A 25801-nucleotide genomic window follows, 5' to 3' on the forward strand; every position below is an offset into this window, starting at 1 on the left:
TAGGCTAGACCCGCAATGCTAAGATGTATTGTTGGTTTAGTGGGTTCGATTCCCTAATCTAGAGGCCTTGTATTTTATTTAATGGTTAGTATGAGAACTTTATAGTAAAGTATGTTAGGCGGTTATAGGCTAGACCCGCAATGCTAAGATGTATTGTTGGTTTAGTGGGTTCGATTCCCCAGGTATAGAGGCCTTGGATTTTATTTAATGGCTACTATGAGAACTTTATAGTAAAGTATGTTAGGCGGTTATAGGCTAGACCCGCAATGCTAAAATGTATTGTTGGTTTAGTGGGTTCGATTCCCCAGGTCTAGAGGCCTTGGATTTTATTTAATGGTTAATATGAGAACTTTATAGTAAAGTATGTTACGCGGTGGTTATAGGCTAGACCCGCAATGCTAAAATGTATTGTTGGTTTAGTGGGTTCGATTCCCTAATCTAGAGGCCTTGTATTTTATTTAATGGTTAATATGAGAACTTTGTAGTAAAGTATGTTAGGCGGTTATAGGCTAGACCCGCAATGCTAAGATGTATTGTTGGTTTAGTGGGTTCGATTCCCTAATCTAGAGGCCTTGTATTTTATTTAATGGTTAGTATGAGAACTTTATAGTAAAGTATGTTAGGCGGTTATAGGCTAGACCCGCAATGCTAAGATGTATTGTTGGTTTAGTAGGTTCGATTCCCTAATCTAGAGGCCTTGTATTTTATTTAATGGTTAATATGAGAACTTTGTAGTAAAGTATGTTAGGCGGTTATAGGCTAGACCCGCAATGCTAAGATGTATTGTTGGTTTAGTGGGTTCGATTCCCCTGGTCTAAGCATTGGAATTTATTTAATGGTTAATATGAGAAATTTATAGTAAAGTATGTTTGCTAGTCGCCTCCGTCCACGACACCTAATTTGGTAGTTGGATGTTAAGTCCGCCTGAAAAAAATAGGCAATTACTTTACTTTATTTTATATATAAGTCCTATGCAGGAGTTCTACGTCATCATTTTGTCAATTTAGTGTTTCGTCACATGAAATCCCATTGAAGAAAAACTCAAAACGAGTTCATTTTGTAATTTCCTTTTCTTTTTCTTTTTGCGTGGAAATAGCGTGAACCAAAAAAAAAAAAATATATGCCAACTTGGAATGAAGGAAAAACAGTTTGGCATACAGGCATGAATGAACGAGGCCAGCAAACATGCGCTCTAGCGGCCGACCTACAAGCTCCATTCAATATCTGCACCACCCAATGGCAGCCCGTCGTCTCCTATCCAAATAACAACATTCAATGCAGAACCATATTACCTTACTGTCTACCCTTCGTATTGGCTATATTTTACTAATTAATTTATTTAAATAATTTTTTGGGGAAGGGAACTGTAATTAAAATACGTCTATATATATTTTTTTTTATAATTTAATCCCTTTAGGAGCAATTAATTCATTTGAATTTTTAATCAAAAGACCATCCTTATCGTAATTTCTTTCCAGACGTACCCTTTACAACCTTTGTGATAAATTAAACATTCTTGTGACACAAGTTTCATTCATTTGAGTGTTTGTATTATTTTACCGTTATTATTTCTTTTAAATAGTTCACAGGAAGTGGAAAAACGTGTCTAATTTTTCTAAAATAGACCGGAAATAATATGATCGTAGGCTAGAGGCGTTCATCCTATGAGGGGGGCGCCAAGGAGAAGTTTTTAGCTAGCCGGAAGTAGGATATAGGTCAACTTTCACTCAGTAAGAGGAAGTAAGTAATCGTGGAAAATTTCCGATTTTGACTTTTTACCGGAAATACCCCCTTTTTCTGCCACTTGACAAGGAAAAACAATTTTAGAAAATGCTGTGTGGGTGACAAAATTTTTTTTTTAAAAAAATAGAGACTGCTGAAACATTAAATTTCAATTTAGTCCTACCATGGGACTGAACTGTAACTTTAGGACGAAAGTCCCTAAAACGGAAGTGCTCTCTAATGAATGTAATTTTCACTTTTGGAGATTGTTCGAAAATAGCTTTTTGTAGATGCTGCTTGATTAAGGGCTCTAGGGTGTGTAGGGTACATTCGGTGGGGGGGGGCTGCCCTCTGAAGTGCCATTTCATTTTCATGTTGTTATTATTTTTGCGCCATTAACCTTTAAGGTCAAAGGTCATCAAAAATTGGCAACATTTTTTAATATTTTCAGTTCACTGCTGGTCTTCGTACAATGTTTTCTTCGATTGCTGCCCATTATCTAATAGAGAGAGCTGTCAGTGGCGGCTCTCGTCCCCCCCCCCCCCATAGGTAGAAAAATATCCAGGTAAAGGGGGTTGGTAAACTGGGCTGTGGTTCCCCCGGGGTCATCGCGTGGGTGTCCAGTGCACTAACCACTAAGCTCTTTACTCCTTTACATTATTATTAAATTATACATTCAAGATAAAATCTTTGGCCAAAATTTTTCAATTTAAAGGCCAATACTGAATCGGAAGTACCATTTTCTTAAATGGCTCCTACGACTTTCTCTACGACATTATTCCAGAGATTCAATTCAGGAATAAATTTGAATCAATTTACTTTTATCCTTATTTTAATCTAATTATTATTATATAGAATTAATATTTTTTCAAGGCGCGTCAATATCTTGAGGTTATTGGCACCCGGAAGCTTTTTCCAGTGCACTGCCGTCCTCCGATACAGTGTTCACTCGTTACAGACAACACTGTCTATTACCGAGCCGTGAGTTATAAGAAGCTCCTAGAAAAAGAGAAAATCTAAGGATCTACAGCTGGTTAGATTCAGAACTGGGATCTCGGCGAGTGAATCCAGTACGCTAGCCACATAAATTTTGTTAGCAAATAAGCTGTATGAGTTCAAAATTTATTTATCAATAACTTGATTGGAATACTAATAGAAGATAACTCATAATTTATCTCTACAAATATTGCCCATTCTTGTTAAGTTCGTATTTATCTTAAGTCCAGTACTTTTGGTGGGGGTCTTTTCAAGACGGCCCTTTGAGGAAGCGATGGTTAGCCGTTCTTGAAAAAAGTGCCGTTTCGTTTTAATATTCGATTGTATTAATAGAATAGTTCTTCGTATTTTCGCAGTTGGAAATTTGCGAATGTGTTCAAAGGAAGTCATGAGAGTGTTTTTTATTAGATTTTTCGTGTTTAGAAGACCTCAAAATGTGTACTTCCGGTCTAAATTCAGTATTTACACACACACACACACACAAAAAATCGCCACGATTGGTGACCCAGAGTGGGTCAATATAAAAATTATACTACTTCTTGTTACGTAATGTGTAAGTGCAAAAATATGATTACGATGTTAAAATTTAGAAAAGTGCCTTATAAGGCCGTAGGGCTGACATATTTATAAGATGGAAGTTTACGTAGCGCCGCCCGTTTTAGGACGCCGCTGTCAGATAATCATGTAGTAGGACAACTGCTCCCTGGAGAAATAACTAGTTTATTGAAATATTAAACCCAGGGACAATCTACGGACCCCCCATCCACTTGTTTTTAACCAATAGCCGTGTACCCAGCCAGACCTGGGTCCTTGCAGAGGATGTTGTTGGAAGATTGGTGGTGGTGGGGGGGGGGGGATACAATGTTCCACTAGCGTGGTGGCCATTACCTGCGCAAACAGTAAACACATTCAGTTAAAATTTCATCTAAATTACACTCTTTACTCTCTGTTCGCTAGGTTCTTCACCCTGGCCGAGTTTTTTTACCTACACCATTACAACGCTGTGTAATTTTTTTTTTTTCAATTACACCCTTACCATTCTTCATTTACAAATTACACCTGTTCTTGTGTAGAATTGTTCCAAGGTTTTTATGGCTATTGTGTTTGTTCGTTGTTTGCTTGTTTTTGTACTTCCTTTTTTTAAGAGGAGAAATCAAATTTGAAATTTTCATCGAAAATAACTTTTTACGAAACAGGAAGTCATAAAACGTGGTTTTTGAGGAAATGAGTCGTTTATTTTGAAAGTGGCCTAACTCCATTTATCTTCAAATCGAGATATTTAAGGGTTTGCGTTTCAATGAATTTAAAAATATACCTATAGGATACTAATGAGTCATACTGCTTAAGTGTATCTAAGGGTGTTAAATTTATAGTTCCTATTAAAATAATGGCAATTATTACGTGAATAATATGCGTTTTCTTATCAAGAATGGAGTTAGGCCACTTTCAAAATTAACATCCAGATTCATTATGAAATTTGAAGGTGCCCAAATCCATTCAACATAATTTAAGATGCTTCAAATTGAAAAAAACCATACTTAATTTATTTTACATATCTTTAAAACTATTTCTTCTTCACTATCTGAACTAAATGGTCTTGTTCTGTTCTTCCCCATGGGTGAAATAATTTCTTAAAATTTAATATTAAATTTTAAGTTTTATATTAATTAAACGTACTGGTTATTCAACTAACGCAATTGTCCAAAAACTGAGGTTAACTTGTTAAATACTAATTAATTAAAATTACTGCCTTCAGACATTATCAATAATATATGATTATCTTGATTTAAGTATAAATGGAGTTAGGCCACTTTCAAACTACACGGTTCAATTATTGAACTAACTCTAAAAACTTATGTGTCAAGAATTTATCGTATTTGCTCGGAATATGAGCAACCTGAAATGCTTTACAGATAAATAACAGGAAGTAGTACATGTAACCATGGCAACCGGAAAAAATTGACAAATAATGGAGTTAGGCCACTTTCAAAAATAAACGGCTCAAATGATCTCTACAAATGTAAGAGATACAGAACATTATAAATAGGCCAAAAAAGAAACCACCAGCAGGATCTGACTCAAAATCATAGTGATCACTAAACCGGAAGGAAAGATCATTTTTTTTACTTTCTCTTACCGCGTAATAGAAAGTATTGCGATGACGTCAAATTTTTCGATTTTGAGCCATCACTGGAATTATCAATTTTAAGGACCCTTAAAATCACCGGATGCTGTAACCTTTATACGTATTTAGATTTTGGACCCAAATCAGAGGACCTGGCTGAAAACCTGCCTATGATCAAAATTCCTAAACCGGCTTTAGGATTAAGGATTGATTGAAGAATCAATTTAAGGAATGGATTTTTAAATTTTTTAATTAAATTAAATTTTTTTTCTTAAAAATAGCTAGCTCAAATGATTTTTTTTTTTAAATTGTCAACCTTTATTGGCTGAAGCAGAATTTCCATCTTATCTCAGTGATTTTCATTAATGTACCTTCTTTAATGGATTTGGGGGGGGGGGGAATGATCACAAATAAATGAGAAAAATAGATTCTGTAAAGTTAAACTTTCGATTGATCGATTTTTGAGCAACATTTTTTTATCGTAGCGTCCTCTTGTGGGACCGGAAACGAAGCGACTTTTCTGGTAGGAGCGTTGTTCTAGAGCAGGGATGGCGAAGCTTTTTGAGACGTGGGTCAAATTTTGTTCATTTTTTTTTTTAAGTACTAGCTCTTGGGTCACTAATCACAATTTTGCCCAAGAGTTAAGTGTTTAAAAATTTTAAACTGAATATTTTCGAAACTAAACATCTTTAAAATTCAGTTGGCTTAACGGGTAAAACGGGACGAAACAAATGCTATGGAAGTCTCTTTTTACAAACATAACCTGAACAAAACCTTACAAAAGTGTGTTTTATCTGAAGAAAAATCTAAATATGGTTATTGGTGCTTTGGGTTGTTGATTTTTGTTAACAAACAAAATATGAGTAAAATTATACATTTTATTTGATATTTTGTAAACACTTTTGCTTTATTTCAAGTATTACAAAAGCATTTGTCGTCATTTGCGTTTCAGAACTGTAATGATCAAACTAAACGTTATAGATATAGCATATAAATTGCTTTTGTGTCAATACGTGATTGACAAAAAATACAGATAGAATATAAATTATCCACCACAATTAGAAAATCTAAATGAACCCGCGTAAACAAACAAATGGTTGCCTAGCAATTGTGGGTCAGAGAAAAAGCTTGCGCGGGTCAGTGTCTGACCCGCGGGTCATAGGTTCACCATCACTGTTTCTAGAGTACCAGTTCCGCAGCTTAACACAAGTTGACTTGTTAGCCAAAGTAAATTAATTCTAAAAAAAGTCTAACCAATCTTAATTACCCTTAAATATTCTAGGTTACTTAGATTTTACCCTTATAAATCTTGAGGACCATTCACCTAGAAGGGCCTTCAAGAATGAAGCATTACCTCTGTCTCCCCCAACTTTCAGGATCCGCCGAGCATAATGGGGTCATCTACGCTATAATTTATATTCCAGCTTCTCTGACTAGAAGAAAAATCAAAATCAGATCAATTTCCAATACTTTATTTCTTACAAGGAGAAACCGGAAGTAAAAAAAAAATGAATTCAAAATACAATAAAAATTAATTGCTAATTAAAAGAGTTGTGGAATGATCTATAAAAATTAGTTAAACATTATTTCTGAGTTAATTAGGAACAGAGCGTTCAAGGTTTGTTGTAAGCAATCGAATTCTCTTCTAAGAACCAGTACAACAAACTTGGAGTAAGTGGGGCCAAGTTCTAGCTAGAATTGGGACTCTCTTCCCCCTCTCTGGTTCGCTCGCAGAAAAGCTCTTGAAAGGTCAAAGTTCAATAAATTGATAAACAATTGATCAAGGAAACAGATCGCCTATCATCGCTAAAGTGACGTTTTGGCAGGTTGACAATTTTGTAAGTTTGTCTGTCAACGGTGAATTGTGTTCAAACTCTGTAGCCCTTGATACAGATGTATCATTATTATTTATTAGGTTCGTATTTTTGTAAAATTAGTAAAAAATAATTTTTTAATTTTAGTTTATTGTGACTACGTCAAATTTTTCCCTAAAACTCGATTAGTAAAGTAAATTAAAGTAATTGCCTATATTGTTAGGCGTGCTTTACGTCCAACTACCAATTAGGTGTCGTGGACGGAGGCGACCAGCAAACATACTTTACTATAAATTCGTCATATTGACTATTAAATAAAATGCATGGCTTAGACTAGTACCGCAATTCATCTTAGCTTTGCGGGTCTAGCCTATAACCGCCTAACATACTTTACTACAAAATTTCTTATATTAACCATTAAATAAAATCCAAGGTCTAGACTCCGGGAATCGAACCCACTAAACCAACAATACATCTTAGCATTGCGGGTCTAGCCTATAACCGCCTAACAAACTTTACTACAAAATTTCTTATATTAACCATTAAATAAAATGCAACACCTTGACCAGGGGAATCGAACCCACTAACCAACAATACATCTTAGCATTGCGGGTCTATTCTTTTAACCGCTCGGCTATCGTGGCGCCTCTAAAACTCGATTAAGGGCACTTGTATATGAGTAGGGTTGGATAGATTCCTTTAAACATAATTTGTGAATTGAAACTTTGTGTGTGTTTCGCACGTAATTTTCTCTTCTTTTTTTTTCTCATGAGCAGTAAGAGAAATTAATTCAATTAATTCAGTTCTTTCTCTTTTTTTTTTTCAATTACCAGCTGACAATTAATTGAAATAGAATCTCAGTATTTAAACAATTGTCCCATCTCTTTTCAACTGTTCAAATAATACATTTGCAATTTACACAAGTTGTAATCGATTGTAATTTAATTAAAATCAAAACAGGCAAAATAGTTTCAACTTTCTTTATTAATTCTTTTCTCTTGTCAATTCCACAATTCATTTAGTGATACAATGAATATGTCTACCCACCACCATCTTCTAAAATAATTGAAGAAAGAACAGAGAATATAAGATTGGTAAAGAGGGGAGAATTAAGTGAAAGATAACGCCGGAACAATGGATATACAATTATTTGTGAAATGTTTACGCGCTATAATTTGGTGGTCACAATGAATTAGGGGGAGGGGATTGGTAGCTTGTTAGCTAGCCAGCCAATAGAATAGAGCCATCGATAAACAGTAGTTGCTTTTGAATTAATAACATTGATAATCGATTTTTTTTCTCTCTATATCTTTCTCTCCCTCTCTCCCTCTCTCTCTTCTTTACTAGAATATTATGCTAAACTAAAGTGGGTTATTTTTTTTTATTTCTTCTTGCCTCACTTAAGAGGAATTATTTTTTGTGATCGTGGAAATTTTTGTGTTTTGGTTTTGTTAAATATACACCGGCAATACATGTTTGAACTTGCATTGAAGGCGAACAAAATGTACGACAAAAACCGGAAAACGTTCGCATTAGATATTTAGGAATGGGGGAATTTGATAGTGAGTTTTTTGGACATCAGCAGCCAAAAGTTGGAAGTGTCTACTTTTTTTTTAATCGATTTTTCGCATTTTTTTTTTTTGTGTTTTCTTCGATTTTTCTTCTTTGTACTTGTGGCGTTAATAGCAAATTGTAATTGAATGATTTTTGTTTTTGTTTATCAAGGATAATTTGTTTAATGGCATTTTTTTAGGAGAGCGTGGAATGGTTAGACTTCTTTCATTTAGTGTCATAATGCATGGTCCTAGCTGAGATTTTCTCTTGCTGGCTGCTGCTCCCCTCTCTTTCCAACATTTCCATGGCCTCATGCAAGGCCGTGTAGAAGGAAAGCAACCCTGGTTCTCTGAGGAACTCCCAACTATAAGGGGACATCCGGCATAAATCTTAATTTCCTTCCCCCCCCTCAAAAAAAAAGCCGGCTGTGTACCCCCAGGGAGGGTGGTGTGCCCCCTATATTATCCGTAGGCTTTCTGGCGGGAGGTAAATTGTCCTCCTAAGTCCACTAGGAAAGACTGATTACTGACAATTAACCTCCCGCCAAAAAGAACTACGATAATATAGGGCATATCTCTAGGGAGGGAGGTACGGAACTAGGCTTTTTGGGAAGGAAATTGAGATTTATCGCGAAGGCATCCAAATGCTGGATCTTTTCCCAGAGGATTCTCTAGAGGAGTAGGCAGGGTTTTCAGGCTTTAGGAGAAGGTTACCCCAATCTGCTGACTTTCCTTTTTTTTTCTGATAAAAGCTTATCTAAGAAAATAGACTTAGCCTACTATTATTTAGTTTAATTAATATAGATATAGATGGTGAGAGAGAGAAAGATGCACCCTTCTCATATAGAGTGTAAAGAGAAGGATAGAGCGGGGATAAACTACACCCGCCGGACCCTACTTCATCATAGTCCGCCATGTTTACTGAGCCAGAAGCCTCCTTTTTACACTACTAACATAAATATGGTTAACATAAAAAATATTGTCTTACCTCATAAAAAAATCAATTTAGCAAATAACATATAGGAATTCTCTCCAAGATCTTTCCATTTTGTTGGCGCTTTATTCCATTAAAGAGTGCTGACGTCAGTCAGTGGCTGTGGAGAGGGGGAGAATGGGAAGGAAGTAGCAGTTTAAGTATTATTGAGAATTGGTGTCAAAATATTAATACTTATTTAGAGAACAAGAAGAAATATTAAAGTGGCTAAGGGAGAAGGTGTATGAGAAGTGTGACAGATGTTCAGCGTTGAAGTGGCTATGCTGACGATGTTTGTCAGCGGGAGTAGAGTATTATCTGCGGAGGGAACTTTTTATCGACCAGTCAGAACAGCTGGTTCTAGAGTTTCCCCAAAGTATATTATGGTAGTACTGGGAAGCAGAGCGCGGGAAGAACTAGAAGGGGAGGTTCTTACTATTCAGGTTACTAAAGCTCCTTACATTTCCATGTACGATTCTCTCGCTCTCCCCCCCCCCCATCAACAATGTCTCACATTTTCATCTTCAGATCGTCTCATTCTTATGATTTCACATACGCTAAATGATTCCAAGACCTCCCAACAATACAGGAAATGCAACGATTATTACTATCTCACTAACAAAATGTTGCAGTTTAATAAGTTAATTATAAGTTAATTATATTATTAAACATTTCATCATTTCATTAATACTTCACTGATATCATTGCAGTAAAAAGTAAAGTAATCGCCTATTTTTTCAGGCGGGGCTTAACGGCCAACTGCCAAATAGGTGTCGTGGACGGAGAAAACTAGCAAACATACTTTACTATAAAGTTCTCATATTAACCATTAAATAAAATCCAAGGCTTAGTCCAGGTAATCGAACCCACTAAACCAACATCTTAGGATTGCGGGTCTAGCCTATAACCACTCCGCTACCGTGGCGCCTAAATGTTTGGTAAAGAATTCTTTCAAATCAGATCAATACAAAGAGAGATAAAGAGATTTGAAATTTCAACGAATTTGAAAATCACAAAAATATAACCTTCTATATCTCATTATCTATTGTAACTAAAACATTGCGATTAATACCAAACTAATTAAAAACTAATTTTTAGCAAACCTCCAAAGTTTTACCTTCAACATCTCAATAACTATTATCACTAGAACATTCCTATTTATATCAGTGTTTAGTGCCAATATTTCTCTACAGTTCGGTAAAGGATTGATTAAAATCGGAACAACATGAAGTGCGATACAGAGGTTTGAAATTTTTAGCAAACCTCCAAACTTTTACCTTCAATATTTCAATAACTATTATCACTAGAACATTCCTATTTATATCAGTGTTTAGTGCTAATATTTCTCTACAGTTCGGTAAAGGATTGATTAAAATCGGAACAACATGAAGTGAGATATAGAGGTTTGAAATTTTTAGCAAACCTCCAAAGTTTTACCTTCAATATCTCAATAACTATTATCACTAGAACATTCCTATTTATGTCAGTGTTTAGTGCCAATATTTCTCTACAGTTCGGTAAAGGATTGATTAAAATCGGAACAACATGAAGTGCGATATAGAGGTTTGAAATTTTTAGCAAACCTCCAAAGTTTTACCTTCAATATTTCAATAACTATTATCACTAGAACATTCCTATTTATATCAGTGTTTAGTGCTAATATTTCTCTACAGTTCGGTAAATGGTGGATTAAAATCGGAACAACAGGAAGTGAGATATAGAGGTTTGAAATGTTTAGCAAACCTTCAAACTTTTACCTTCAATATCTCAATATCTATTATCACTAGAACATTCCTATTTATATCAGTGTTTAGTGCTAATATTTCTCTACAGTTCGTTAAAGGGTGGATTAAAATTGGAACAACAGGAAGTGAGATATAGAGGTTTGAAATTTTTAGCAAACCTCCAAACTTTTGCCTTTAATATCTCAATATCTATTATCACTAGAACATTCCTATTTATATCAGTGTTTAGTGCTAATATTTCTCTACAGTTCGTTAAAGGGTGGATTAAAATTGGAACAACAGGAAGTGAGATATAGAGGTTTGAAATTTTTAGCAAACCTCCAAACTTTTGCCTTCAATATCTCAATATCTATTATCACTAGAACATTCCTATTTATATCAGTGTATCACTAAAACAATGGCATTTACGCCAGTTACGGAGCTATGTTTTCTCTACAATTTGGTGAAGAATTCATTGAAATCGAAACAATAGATCGAGTGATATAGAGGATTGAAAATTCAATGAATTTTCAAATACATTTTTTCTAAAAACTCTATTTGTGGTTCTCAATTATCTAAAAAATGGGATATTACCGTTGAAAACTTTATACCGGAAATTGGTGATGATCGCACGATACAAGAGAAAGTAAAAAAAAATCTATAAATTTTATTAACTTCCGAAATTGATTTATGTTAGCACTTACTAGTTAATAGCCTTCTTAATTAATTAAAGAATTGCTAATAAATTAATTAATTTCCGTTTCTTTACTGAACTTCCACTTTGCCAACTAATTGAATGATTTATTTGTAATTACGCTGGAATTAAAGCGCTATTCACTTTTGTGCTTGTTTTTTTTAACGTCTGCTTTGTAAAGCTGTTACTTGATAAAGCTCTTCTTCTTGTAAATTTTTTATTTTTTTAAATTTTAATTACTTCTAGTAGGAGAAAGTATTGCGATTATAACGTATTATCGATAATGAAATTTGTGGCGATATCGTTTTTTTTTTTTATCGAAAATCATGTTCGTATATCTGTGTGTGTTGTACCAAGTGGAAAATTTATATTTCATTTGTGGGTACCTCTATGAGATGCCAACGTAACTTGAAAAATGTCAGAAAAAATACCCTAAACTGGAACTAGCTTTTCTTTTCTTTTTTTTTTAATGAAAAACGGCTCCAAAGATTTTATTTTGATTAAATTTTTCTATTAAATTTTACTCTTTCCCTTACTGTCAAAGGATTGTCTGAGGCCCAATAATTCAATGTCTTTTTCGCAAAAAAAATTATGGAAATTTCTGGAAAATGTAATCACGTCAAAATTGCTCTAAAAGAAAATTGAGAGAAAATTCGCCAAAAACATTTTTCCTAAAAATATATACCTAGGTATGTATATATATATATATATATATATTTTTTTTTCTACTTTTTATTGTTTAATTTTTAGTTTACCTAATTTTTGTTTTTGTTTACAGCGGAAGCGCTTTCGAAGGCCAATGGCAAAACGGTAAACGCCATGGCCTGGGAGTGGAATCGCGCGGCCGTTGGATGTATAGGGGTGAATGGACGCAAGGCTTTAAGGGCCGTTATGGTGTGCGCCAATCGTCGACAAGTAACGCCAAATACGAAGGAACGTGGGCGAATGGACTCCAAGATGGTTATGGCTCTGAAACGTACGCTGATGGAGGTGAGTCTATTATTTTTTTTGTTTACAAATTTTTTTTTTTTTCCTTTTTTTTATTTTTTCAGGAATTCAATTACAGAAACAGGAAGTATTGCTTAATTGTCTCGACGATGAAGTATTTCCTGGAAATACGTAAGACATCAAAAAAACTTGATTTTGACTAAATGTTATAGTTCGAATCATTTCGGTCGATAAGTAATTTTACTATCTCCGATTTTAATGGTTTCAAAATTTAAAATTTTTCAAAATAATATTATAGTAAGAGTAAGTCGTATGAATATTTTAGAAATTTTAAATTTAAAAACCATTTCTAAATTATTTAGAATCCCATAAAAGATTATTAATCATAAGTATGTGTAGGGGACGGAATTATGGTTTTGTGAATTGTAGTTATATTTTTTTTCAAATTAAATTGTTATACATGGGGAGTGTAACACTATACATAGACTTACGAGTGCATAGTCATTAAATTGCTAGGAGCATTGTTCGCGCTGCCGGCACAATGGTGGGGGCCTGGAGAGTGGTGTGTGTGTGTGTGTGTGTCTATGTGGAGCTGTGTGAGATGTGGCATGAGAGGAAAGAGAGAGGAGAACGCTGAACAGTGTGTGACCGAAAAGAGTGGCTGGTGCTGATTGTGAAGAACTCTGACGGAGACTTACAAGATTTTGGCGAGGAATGGTCGAGCTGGCAGGTGTTGGCGGCGGGTAAGCCAAATCAGTCTATGGTCTTTGGGGTTACCACTCTCTGGTCCCGGTAGGCAGGGTGACGGGCGGCAAGGAGCCTGGGAGGACTTTTATTTTAGTAGTTATTTTCATGATTATTGAGTTAAGGGTTTATATGATTATCTGTAGAAGTAGTTATTGTCATTATTACTGAGTTAAGGGTTTATATGATTATCTATGGAAGTAGTTATTGTCATTACTCTTTAGTAAAGGGTTTATATGATTATCTAATAAAATGTCCAAGTGTCGACCAGGTTTTTTCTTTTTAAATTGAAACCCCTAAAGTCTAGGAGGGCGAAGCATTAAGTACTCGTATGCATATTTTGATTACGCAGGATTTATGATTTGTAAATGTCACTCCACATGTTTCAATGAAAATAAGTTTAGGCAAAAAAAGCAAACTCCTTTTGATTTTGAGTTTACTGTAATTACATTATATTCTCCCTAAGGCGAACTATTCTTTCTCCTGTTTCCCTTTAAACCTCACTCCTCTTCCTGCCACAGATTGTGTTTAGTACCTAAGACTCTTCATGGACAAACGCCTAACCTGGAATCCACATACTAGGAAAGCACTAAAAAACAGACGATTCAAACTTCTCACTAGACTTCTTGGACAAACGATCTAAACTCTTACTACAGAATAAACGACTTATCTAACTCAATGATACTAAAACCTGCCCATGGACTTACGAGAATGGAACTTTGGGGCTTAGCCAAAGCTTCCAATATCTACAAGAATCCAAAATCCTTCGTAAAAAAAAAAAAAAACAAACCCCGTAGAATCGCTAATACACTCCTTACTTTGTATCAAAACTCTACCTTGCACCGAGATCTCCTTGTTCCCATATGTTTCCAGAAGCTGCAAGATACCCGTTACATTAATCACCTCACATCCTAATCCACTAGTATCCTAGTAACTTAACTGCATTACCTGGAAATACTCTAAAACGCTATTGAATCACTTGTGGGCCATGCGATCTTCTGTATGAAGTAAGTGCCAATGGGATGATAGTGAACTGTTTTTCTTTGGGAGTTCCACCAATGGGTGAATTCTTCCTTCACGTTACTCATGTTTATACTTGTGTCATCATCAGTTTCACTTATTGCAGATATATACTGCAGATGTTGGCGCCACGGTTGCCGAGCGGTTATAGGCTAGACCCGCAATGCTGAGATGTATTGTTGGTTTAGTGGGTTCGATTCCCGGGGTCTAAGCCTTGGATTTTATTTAATGGTTATAATGAGAAATTTATAATAAAGTATGTTAGGCGGTTATAGGCTAGACCCGCAATGCTAAGATGTATTGTTGGTTTAGTGGGTTCGATTCTCTAGTCTAAGCCTTGGATTTTATTTAATGTTTAATATTAGTACTTTGTAGTAAAGGATTGTTTACTAGTTGCCTCCATCCACGACACCTATTTTGGTAGTTTGACGTAAAACTTGCCTGAGAAAACAGGCAATTACTTTATTACTGCAGATGTGAAAATAAATAAAGTAAAAAAAAATTGCTTTTGTATTTTCAAATCTTACGTTCATCTTAAGAATGTATATTCTCGTATTTTAAATTTTAGAAGAAAAATCACTCGCACACACTATTATCAAGTCAATCGAGAAAGCTAATTAAGTTGTGGGTTAAATTTTGATAGTTTGCCACCAAATTAAACAATCACAATCCATTAATTGAAGAAACTAAAATTTGGTGCGAACACTCACACGACTTTCTGTCACGTCATTAACCAAAGTTCGACGTTTTCAACATACGTATAAAAAGTATAAATATTAATTCTAAAGCTGAAACTTGTACGTTCCAGTGATTCAACTATCCATGTGTTTTGTACGAGAATCTTTTCTTCTCGACATTTGTCCAAAAAAAATACTATTCTTTGTAGCCGTTGATTAATTTTGTTAACAGAAAGAGATAAAAGAAAAAAAAAAGTAAGAAATCTGCCATTCTTAATAACGCAATCTACTTGAGCGTATATGAAGCGTGCTATACCGGAAAGACGTTGCAAGCTGATAATAATAGACTGGGACAAGCTAGTAGCTCAAGCGAGTTCAAGTTATTAATGCAATGAGGTGTGGTGGGGAGAGGTATTGCTAGTGGGTGGTGGGGATGAGAGAACAGGAGGGGTAGTACGGAGAGAGAGAGAGAGAGAGAGAGAGGGAGTGAGTGGAGCTGGAGCACAGTGGGTCCGGAGTAGAAGCGCCAGAGTGTGAGAGTATGTGGGCCAGTTGCCATAGTCGACCGTCGTCGAGTTCGACCTATTTAGAAATAACATCTAGCCCATCCAGCTTCTCGTCATCTACACACCCCCCCTCGCTACTGCTCAGATTGATGATAAATAATTTGTTTATTCTCAATTAGTAATTAAACACTATTCAAATAATGATTCACAATTAACATTTATTTAATTTCATTTCTGGTATTATCATCTTGTCTAAATATTTGAAACTCTACATGGGATTGTTCGATGCAGTATTTGGAGCAAAGAATAAAACAACTAAAAAGTAATACAATACAATAAAATCTAATAAAATAAAATAATATTGTTTTTCTTGAATAAAACATTATTAATATTATTACCTATTATTATTTTTATTACCTATAATTATTATTATTAAGGCACCACGGTAGCCGAGCGGTTATGGGCTAGTCCCGCAATGCTAAGATGTATTGTTGGTTTAGTGGGTTTCGATTATCTGGTTAGGCCTTGTATTTTATTTGATGTTTAATATGAAAAATTTATAGTAAAGTATGTTAGGCGGTTATAGGCTAGACCCGCAATGCTAAGATGTATTGTTGGTTTAATGGGTTCGATTCCCGGTGTCTAGGTCTTGTATTTTATTTAATGGTTAATATGAGAAATTTATAGTAAAGTATGTTAGGCGGTTATAGGCTAGACCCGCAATGCTAAGATGTATTGTTGGTTTAGTGGGTTCGATTCCCCTGGTCAAGGCCTTGGATTTTATTTAATGGTTAATATGAGATATTTATGGTTTGACACTTATCTGGCCCGTGAAATGTAGAGGCGAGGCGCAGGTAATGCAGAGGTGTTCTATTTGCTTGCAACATTTCTAAAATTTAGAGTTGAAAAAAAATAAATAAATCCTGATCACTTAAGTTTGAACTCATTTTGGAATATATACCCATTAAACGATAGAGGGAAGTTTTCCAGCTTTAGTCCAAATCGGGTGGCAAATTTGAGTCTCTTTTTAGTAACCGTAATGCACATTAAATATGGGTACTCCGTTTAAATTTACTGTTAATGTTCTCTGTAGGGAGCGGTGACTAAGGAATTCATCGTCCATGCGAGCTCTCCTTAATCAATATGAACAGCCCAGACTGGAATATAAATTTTTGGAAGTTAATTTTGCTGTCATTTGACTCCATTTGTACGACCATCATCAACTCTTATTACTTCAATTTATACTCACGATTAATATCTCTGACGTAATATCCGCATCGTGCGTTTTCTCTACAACTTCCTAATCATCTCTTGTTGGAGAATCTCTGGTTGTAATGAGAAAGAACTGGGGACCGGCAGTGTACTGAATCAAATATTCCACAGTTTGAAGAAACATTTTTGCGTTAGTGGATTCTTGAGGAAAGTATTGAGAGAATGTCGTAGGAGGGTTCAAAACTCAGCGGAACTCAAAAAACAAAAATTGAAGTTAAAATTTCCGGTTTGAAGAAACTTTCGAGTATCACAAAGGAAATGGCTTGATAATGTCCTGTATGAGGTTTATTGTTCTTTCTTTTCTTTTTTTTTTGTCCTCATAACGCTATTTATAAGACGTAGTGCATTCTTCGTCGCAGAACAGGAGGTTAGTCGACCGTTTAGTTTACTGATGGAGGATGGGACTGAGAATTGTCCAGGATGAAATTCTTCATGACATTTAAAGGTCAGAAAGGCCCATCTGACAATAGAACTATTTATTGCAACCTTTCCTGCGCCAATGTCAGCCGTGGATATACTTCAAAATAATTTGTATTGTTTCATATATTTATTTATTCGGCAACTAGCAAACATACTTTACTAAAAAGTTCATATTAACCATTAAATAAAATCCAAAACATAGACCCAGAGAATCGAACCCACTAAACCAACAATACATCTTAGCATTGCGGGTCTAACCTATAACCGCCTAACATACTTTACTAAAAAGTTCTCATATTAACCATTAAATAAAATCCAAAACCTAGACCCAGAGAATCGAACCCACTAAACCAACAATACATCTTAGCATTGCGGGTCTAACCTATAACCGCCTAACATACTTTACTAAAAAGTTCTCATATTAACCATTAAATAAAATCCAAAACCTAGACCCAGAGAATCGAACCCACTAAACCAACAATACATCTTAGCATTGCGGGTCTAACCTATAACCGCCTAACATACTTTACTAAAAAGTTCTCATATTAACCATTAAATAAAATCCAAAACCTAGACCCGGAGAATCGAACCCACTAAACCAACAATGCATCTTAGCATTGCGGGTCTAGCCTACAACCGACTAACATACTTTACTGTAAATTTCTCTTATTAACCATTAAATAAAATCCAAGGCCTAGACCAGGAGAATCGAACCAACTAAACCGACAATACATCTTAGCATTGCGGGTCTAGCCTATATCCGCCTAAAATAATTTACTAAAAATTTCTCATATTAATCATTAAATAAAATCCAAGGCCTAGACCAGGGGAATCGAACCCCACTAAACCAACAATACATCTTAGCATTGCGGGTCTGTTCTCTTAACCGCTCGGCTACCGTGGCGCCTAGCGTAAATTTTGTGGTATACCTGCTACCGTTGAAGGTGTTCTGGACTAATATAGGGATTTCAAGTGAAGAAGTGGACAGGTTAGCCAAATAGGAAGGCTTTACTTCACCGTCAACGGGAACCAGCTGTTAGCATTTCCAAGCATGGTCGATTTCAACAGCATTTTGTGAGCTTGTCGTCTACAGACACAAATTGCTAATCCGAGGCGCAATCGGAATCACTTGCTGTTCAGTCTTCCACGTGTTGTGGTTTAAGAGGGGGACTCCCATTCACAGTTTGGCTCTTAGCTGATCCATTTTGCAGAGGAGAAATCATCCATTCATCTTGTTACGGATTGGTTAGGATGTAAGCAGTGTACAGACTTAGGATCTTTGGCCGGGACAGGAAAATCGTACTGGAATAGCCTAGACGGCGGATGTTCGATTAGTTCGGGCAGCTGTGTATCTTTAGATGGCTCTGATTTCATCTTAGGTTGTTTTTAATTGAGCAGGAAATTTCCTTTCCCTATCTCCATTCGTTTTCGAAATGTACTACAAATATATTTGCTAGAAAATTGATTCAAATTAAAGTTATTTATCTAAAATTTGGTAATGAATATAAGAGGTTTGCTAAAAGCCTCACTCTGTAGTAGAGCAATTTTGATTGGCTATTTTCAATCTTGTAATTTGACAGAATCCAAATTTAAAGTTTCAAACAGACACAAACTCAGAGAGAGAGAGAGAGAGAGAGAGAGAGAGAGAGAGAGCGAGCGAATGAGAGATTGGAGAAAAACCATCTGGGGTGGAAAGCAGAATAAAGTAATTCTGCTAATATGCTCTTAAAATTTCATTCATTTATTGAATTACGCCGAGAGTAATAATTTAAGAAAATTGCCTACGCAGACTGTAAACCCTCTTTACAAGCTGTAGTCGACTCTTCGAGTCGAAAACACAATATTCCTCTTAATGAGCCCCGTTTAAAAATATTTTGTTCATATAATTTCCGTTTTTAAAGTTTGTTTTTAAAATACAATTTTCCTTAGCTCGTTATTATTCATTTGTCTAGAATGCCAGTAGTAGACAAACTGCGCCAAACTGCGCCTCCCCCATGACGATACTCACTATATTAACATTATTCTTTTTGTGAAATTGAAGATCATAACGAAATGATATTTCAGTGTGGTAGCCTACTTCTATCATCCCTTATTAGAATTCCTCCCAAAAACTAATCCAAATAAAACACTGATGATCTACCTCGGGAAGTTTAGAGAAAATCATATGGAAAATATTTCAAAAAAGAGTAAAAATCAATTCGACCAATAGTCCTTCCGGTTGAACAATGACGTACCTTAAAGTTCTAAAGATAAATTATCAATTTCCGGCCATTTTAAGTTTTTACTTTATAACAAAAGAGAGAGGAAAAGGGTCAATTTTCCAAAAATCTATAACAATTGGAAAATAGAATAGAATAATTGTATTAATAAAGCTCTTAAAATTTCATTCTTATCTTATCGAATTACACACTGACTCGTGAACACCGCCATGATTTAATTACCGTTGTATAGTGGTATTTCCAATTGTTGAATTGTTCATCTTACTTAGAATTCCAGTATTTAAATCCCCATTATAATATGTAGTACACAAAACCAGACATTGTGCTGAAATGGTAGACGCCACGATAGCCGAGCGGTTATAGGCTAGACCCGCAATGCTAAGATGTATTGTTGGTTTAGTGGGTTCGATTCCCCCAGTCTAGGCCTTGAATTTTATTTAATGGTTAATACAAGAACTTTGTAGTAAAATATGTTAGGCGGTTATAGGCTAGACCCGCAATGCTAGATTAGATTAGATTAAATTTGGGTGGCCTCAGGGCCTACGCCACTGCGACCCGTTTGGGTCTATTGTGGCTCCCCTAACTTTAAAGCTCACCCTCCAGACCTGTCCTTTTAATTAGACTCTTAATGCTGGAGAGCGACTCTTGGGTAAAGCTCACAGGCCTTGGTTTTTCCTCCCCGAGAAGTAACATCCTTAGCCAAACAAGCCCCTCACACTGGCACAACACGTGCAGTGCTGTTTCCTCCTCTTCCTGACAGAACCTACAAAGGCTATCATCTGCCAGGCCCATGCGATGCATGTGTTTTCTGAGTCTGCAGTGGCCAGTTAATAGACCTACAATCATCCTGATAGCCCCACGGCCTTGGCGGATTAATTCTGCAGTCAGCCTCGGCGAATAGCCTTTAATAAACTCCTTCGCCTGTCTCTGTCCAGTGGTGGCAGACCACCACTCCTGAGACCTACTCTGCACCCATAAGTTAATGGTCGCAGTACCCGCAATGCTAAGATGTATTGTTGGTTTAGTGGGTTCGATTCCCGGTCTAGGCCTTGAATTTTATTTAATGGTTAATACAAGAACTTTGTAGTAAAGTATGTTTGCTAATTGCCTCCGTCTACGTCGACCTAATTTGGTAGTTGGATGTAAAACTCGCCTGAAAAACTAGATTTCACTTTAATTTAGGTGAAATGGTCTTTTAAAAGAACGTTAAAGAAAATTTATCACAACTGTAAAAATAGTTTCTTTTACGGACGTAATTTTCCGACTTCAAATGGTGTAAATTTAATTTCTAATGCTTTTGACAATCTCAAGCTGAGAGTGAATAAAAAATGACGTCATACTATTGAAGATGGTTCATTGTGTGAGTGTGCAGTCAAGGAGAGAAAGAAATATGGAGATGCTGCGTCAATACACTCCTGTCGGAAAGTTTGATTAGCTTAAAATGTTTACAAAAGGTTGGTTTTTTCCCCAACCTTGAATGCAAACTAGCTTCAGGTTATCTTGGATGTTTTTCAATTTGAGTGAAGATGAGCACTGAAAAAACTAGATTTTTCTGACAAGAGTTTTTTTCCCCATTTTTATCTGCTGTTTGGAAAATCTCTCGAAGTAGGGGAATAACGTGCCACATTCATACTATACGGTTAGAGTAACTGAAGTAATGCCTATTTTGTAAGGCGGGCTTTACGTCCAACTACCAAATTAGGTGTCATGGATGGAGACGACTAGCTAACATACTTTACTACAAATTTCTCAAATTAACCATTAAATAAAATTCAAAGCCTGGACCCGGGGAATCGAACCCACTAAACCAACAATACACCTTATCATTGCGGGTCTAGCCTATAACCGCCAAACATACTTTACTACAAATTTTTCATATTAAACATTAAATAAAATCCAAAGCCTGGACCCGGGGAATCGAACCCACTAAACCAACAATACACCTTATCATTGCGGGTCTAGCCTATAACCGCCAAACATACTTTACTACAAATTTTTCATATTAAACATTAAATAAAATCCAAGGCCTAGACCGGGGGAATCGAACCCACTAAACCAACCATACATCTTAGCATTGCGGGTCTAGCCTATAACCACCAAACATACTTAACTATAAATTTCTCATATTAACCATTAAATAAAATCCAAGGTCTAGACACCGGGAATCGAATCCATTAAACCAACAATACATCTTAGCATTGCGGGTCTAGCCTCTAACCGCTCGGCTATCGTGGCGCCTAACTGTACGGTTAGATATCTTAGTGTTAGGGCAAGTTTTCTCCGGAAATGACCTTGAAAAGAAGTTGTTTTGAGAAAATCTCAGATTAAAAAAAAAAAAACTGCTGGCACTTCCGGTCACTCTAGTTTCTTTAAATTTGGAAACTTTATTTTATTTTTTTTGGGGAGGGGTTACCTTAGACACTGAGAGATATACATGGACATAGTGCACTTTACAAAATCGCGTCCTACTTTGTTTTTCGGGGCACCACCAGCCCCTACGTGAACCTAGCATAACCTAAAAACAAAATTAGCACCTTTAGCTCTGTGTAAGATCGCAAACCTTTCAATCTTTCCTGATTTCAGTCTGAAAGCAGACGACTCTTCAGCATACATCAATACCATATTCAGAGTGTCTATTACGGATTTTGTTTCTCCTCATATGACTCGGGTAATCTATTCCAATAATAAAATTATGAGAGATTATTCTTCTATTGTATTAATCTATTTAATTATACGTATGTTATATAATTAGATCAAGGCCTTACTATTAGAAACAATGAGTCATTCCTGGCTATAAAAGTGGTGGGGGATTTTTGAGTTGATGAGGGAGGTGGCAACCTCTTGTAGACGAAAACAATGGGTAGATTTGGACGGCTTGCTGGTAGCTACATGTACCTAGTATACATATATATATTCAGCTAGCTCTCTTAAGTGTTAATTAGGTGGTATATTTAAATAGAATTAGATAAATAAAATATGTTCAACTACCTAAAACAACTACCTAATACTAGGAATTAGATCAGCGGTTACTTAGCGTAGCCAAGACAACGTTGTTTCTGTCAGCTTCCCATCAACTATAAATAATTAGAGCAACAACTTTGTTTTTTTCTTTTGTTAGGCTCGAACTTTGTCAGCTCTACCATTTAAATAGACTCGAATATTTTTAGGCTCGAATATATTTCCGTAGAGTTAGAAGGAACATAAATAAATAAATAAAAAAAGGGAATTCACATTTTCGCTTAGTTAATTACGCAATAAAAGGTTGTGACGTTGTGAGTAACAATTTAGTGTACATTTATTAAATGGTTTTTTGCCAACTGGGTTAACACTTATAATTAACTTGGAAATTTTAATTAACATCAAAAGATTTTTTTATTTACATAAGATGTGAGAATACTCTTGGGTGATTAAAGATATAACTTAGTGGTTAGCGTAATGGATTCTTCTTACGCGGAGATGCTGGGTTTGAATTCTTTAATTGCTGCTAGCTCGTAGATTTTGCTCTTGCTGGGCAGCATCTTATAGCTCACTGTCCGGTGATGGGAGACATCTCTCTCTGTCTCTGTAACGAGAGAACACTGTCCAGGCTGGAAGAGTCGCTGACAAAAGCTGCGGGGGTGGAAATAATTTTAGAAGTTGGCCACCTTAAATTACAACTCAAAAAATAAAAATCCAAGGTCTAGACCAGTGGGAAACCGAACCCACTAAACCAACAATACATCTTAGCATTGCGGGTCTAGCCTATAACCTCTCGGCTACCTTGGCGTCTAACTGTACGATTAGATATCGTAGTGTTAGGGCAAGTTTTCACCGGAAATGACCGTTCCAGTTTATACCGGAGACGGAAGAAGTTGTTTTGAGAATATGTATATAATATAATATGTACGAGGGTCGTTTGAAAAGTCCGTGCAAAGTCAGAGAGATAGCACTACTGGCGCGTATCGAGGTTATGTTTAGTTAGTAGCATCTCTTGGAAGAACACACACCAAGTTTCAGCCAGATCGGTCTATTTCTTTGTGTTTGGCATTCGTTTGAATCGAGGAAGTCGAGTGATTTTCAAAAAATGGACGAAAAAGAATTTCGTGTGTTGATTAAACACTACTTTATGAAAGGCGAAACGCCTGAGGAGACTAAAGAGAAGCTCGATAAACATTATGGTAACTCTGCACCTTCGATTAGAACAGTTTATAAGTAGTTTCTAAATTTTCAGCAGTGGCCATATGGGCACAAGTGACGCTGAACGTTCTGGACGCCCTGTTGAGGTTACTACTCCAGAAATCATTGATAAAATCCATGATATGGTGATGGATGACAGAAGAGTGAAGGTGCGTGAGATTGCTAGTGCTGTGGGCATCTCGAATGAACGGGTACATAATATTTTGCATCAACATTTGGACATGACAAAAGCTATCCGCAAGATGGGTGCCGCGATTGCTCACGCTTGACCAAAAACGAAATCGTGTGAAGTGTTGCAAGGACGGTTTGCAGCTGTTCCAGAAGAATCCGCAGAACTTTAAGCGTCGTTTCGTCACTGTGGATGAAACATGGATACATCACTACACTCTTGAGACCAAAGAACAATCTAAACAATGTGTTACCAAGGGGAAATCTGCGTCAAAAAAAAGCGAAGACCGTTCCTTCGGCCGGAAAGATTATGACGACGGTCTTTTGGGATTCGCAAGGAATAATCCTCATCGACTATCTGGAAAAGGGTAAAACTATTACAGGTGCATATTATTCATCGTTATTGGACCGTTTGAAAACCGAGCTGCAAGAAAAACGCCCACGATTGGCCCACACAAAAGTCTTTTTCCATCACGACAACGCACCAGCTCACACCTCAGCAGTTGTGGTCGCAAAATTAATGGAAATAGGGTTCCAACTCGTTTCACATCCCCCCTATTCTCCAGACTTGGCTCCCTCGGTCTACTATTTGTTCCCCAATATGAAGAAATGGCTGGCGGGAAAAAGATTTTATTCAAACGAGGAGGTGATTGCAGAAACGAATGGCTATTTTTCAGACTTGGACAAATCCTATTATTCGGAAGGGATCAACAAACTAGAGCAGCGTTAGACGAAGTGTATAAGCCTAAAAGGAGACTATGTTGAAAAATAAAAAAGGTTTACCCCAAAAAATTAAGTAGTTTTTATTTTTGCACGGCCGAAGGAACGGTCTTCGCTTTTTTTTGACGCAGATTTCCCCTTGGTAACCCATTGTTTAGATTGTTCTTTTGTCTCAGGAGTGTAGTGATGTATCCATGTTTCATCCACAGTGACGAAACGACGCTTAAAGTTCTGCGGATTCTTCTGGAACAGCTGCAAACCGTCCTTGCAACACTTCACACGATTTCGTTTTTGGTCAAGCGTGAGCAATCGCGGCACCCATCTTGCGGATAGCTTTTGTCATGTCCAAATGTTGATGCAAAATATTATGTACCCGTTCATTCGAGATGCCCACAGCACTAGCAATCTCACGCACCTTCACTCTTCTGTCATCCATCACCATATCATGGATTTTATCAATGATTTCTGGAGTAGTAACCTCAACAGGGCGTCCAGAACGTTCAGCGTCACTTGTGTCCATATGGCCACTGCTGAAAATTTAGAAACCACTTATAAACTGTTCTAATCGAAGGTGCAGAGTTACCATAATGTTTATCGAGCTTCTCTTTAGTCTCCTCAGGCGTTTTGCCTTTCATAAAGTAGTGTTTAATCAACACACGAAATTCTTTTTTGTCCATTTTTTGAAAATCACTCGACTTCCTCGATTCAAACGAATGCCAAACAGAAAGAAATAGACCGATCTGGCTGAAACTTGGTGTGTGTTCTTCCAAGAGATGCTACTAACTAAACATAACCTCGATACGCGCCAGTAGTGTTATCTCTCTGACTTTGCACGGACTTTTCAAACGACCCTCGTATTATATTCTACCAACTCTGCTGTAAAATACGCCAGTATTTTAATTAACAGTGGCGTTGGAAATTATTAATTTTTTCTTTAAATTAATTTTATCATTGAATACAATTGGAATAACAATTGAATAATAATACAAGATTATATTAAATAAATATAATTTAATTAAAATTCAATTGAGTGTTCAAATGCGCTAGATAGCACTTTCTCTCTAATTTGCATATTGTATAATATAGCGAATGTATATCCATGCACACGCAACAGATTAGCGTGAAAATATTCGAATTGGAATTCAAGGACACTACGTTACTCCAATATTTTTGGATGAAATACAATAGATTGGTTATTTATTTGTATTTATGGGTAGGCAAAACTTCTATCATTATGCGTTTTATTGGGTAGCCACTTAACTAAAAATATACAGTCGACTCTCGATAATTCGAACTCTACAGCTGTTAACTTCGGTAAATCGAAAAAATG

At 36.2% G+C, this 25801-nt stretch overlaps 1 protein-coding gene across 1 annotated transcript in view; it reads left to right on the top strand.

The window, feature by feature from the left end:
- LOC141459678 (junctophilin-1-like) overlaps positions 1–25801 on the top strand; it is a 123866-nt gene that overhangs the window by 47477 nt on the left and 50588 nt on the right. The window contains exon 2 of the mRNA XM_074139028.1: positions 12380–12591. Coding sequence (XP_073995129.1) covers positions 12380–12591 — 212 coding nt within the window. The remainder of the gene's footprint in view (positions 1–12379; positions 12592–25801) is intronic.

The sequence above is a fragment of the Rhodnius prolixus genome, unplaced genomic scaffold (assembly GCF_049639745.1).
Source record: "Rhodnius prolixus isolate KJV_2025 unplaced genomic scaffold, Rpr scaffold_17, whole genome shotgun sequence".
Lineage (NCBI taxonomy): Eukaryota > Metazoa > Arthropoda > Insecta > Hemiptera > Reduviidae > Rhodnius > Rhodnius prolixus.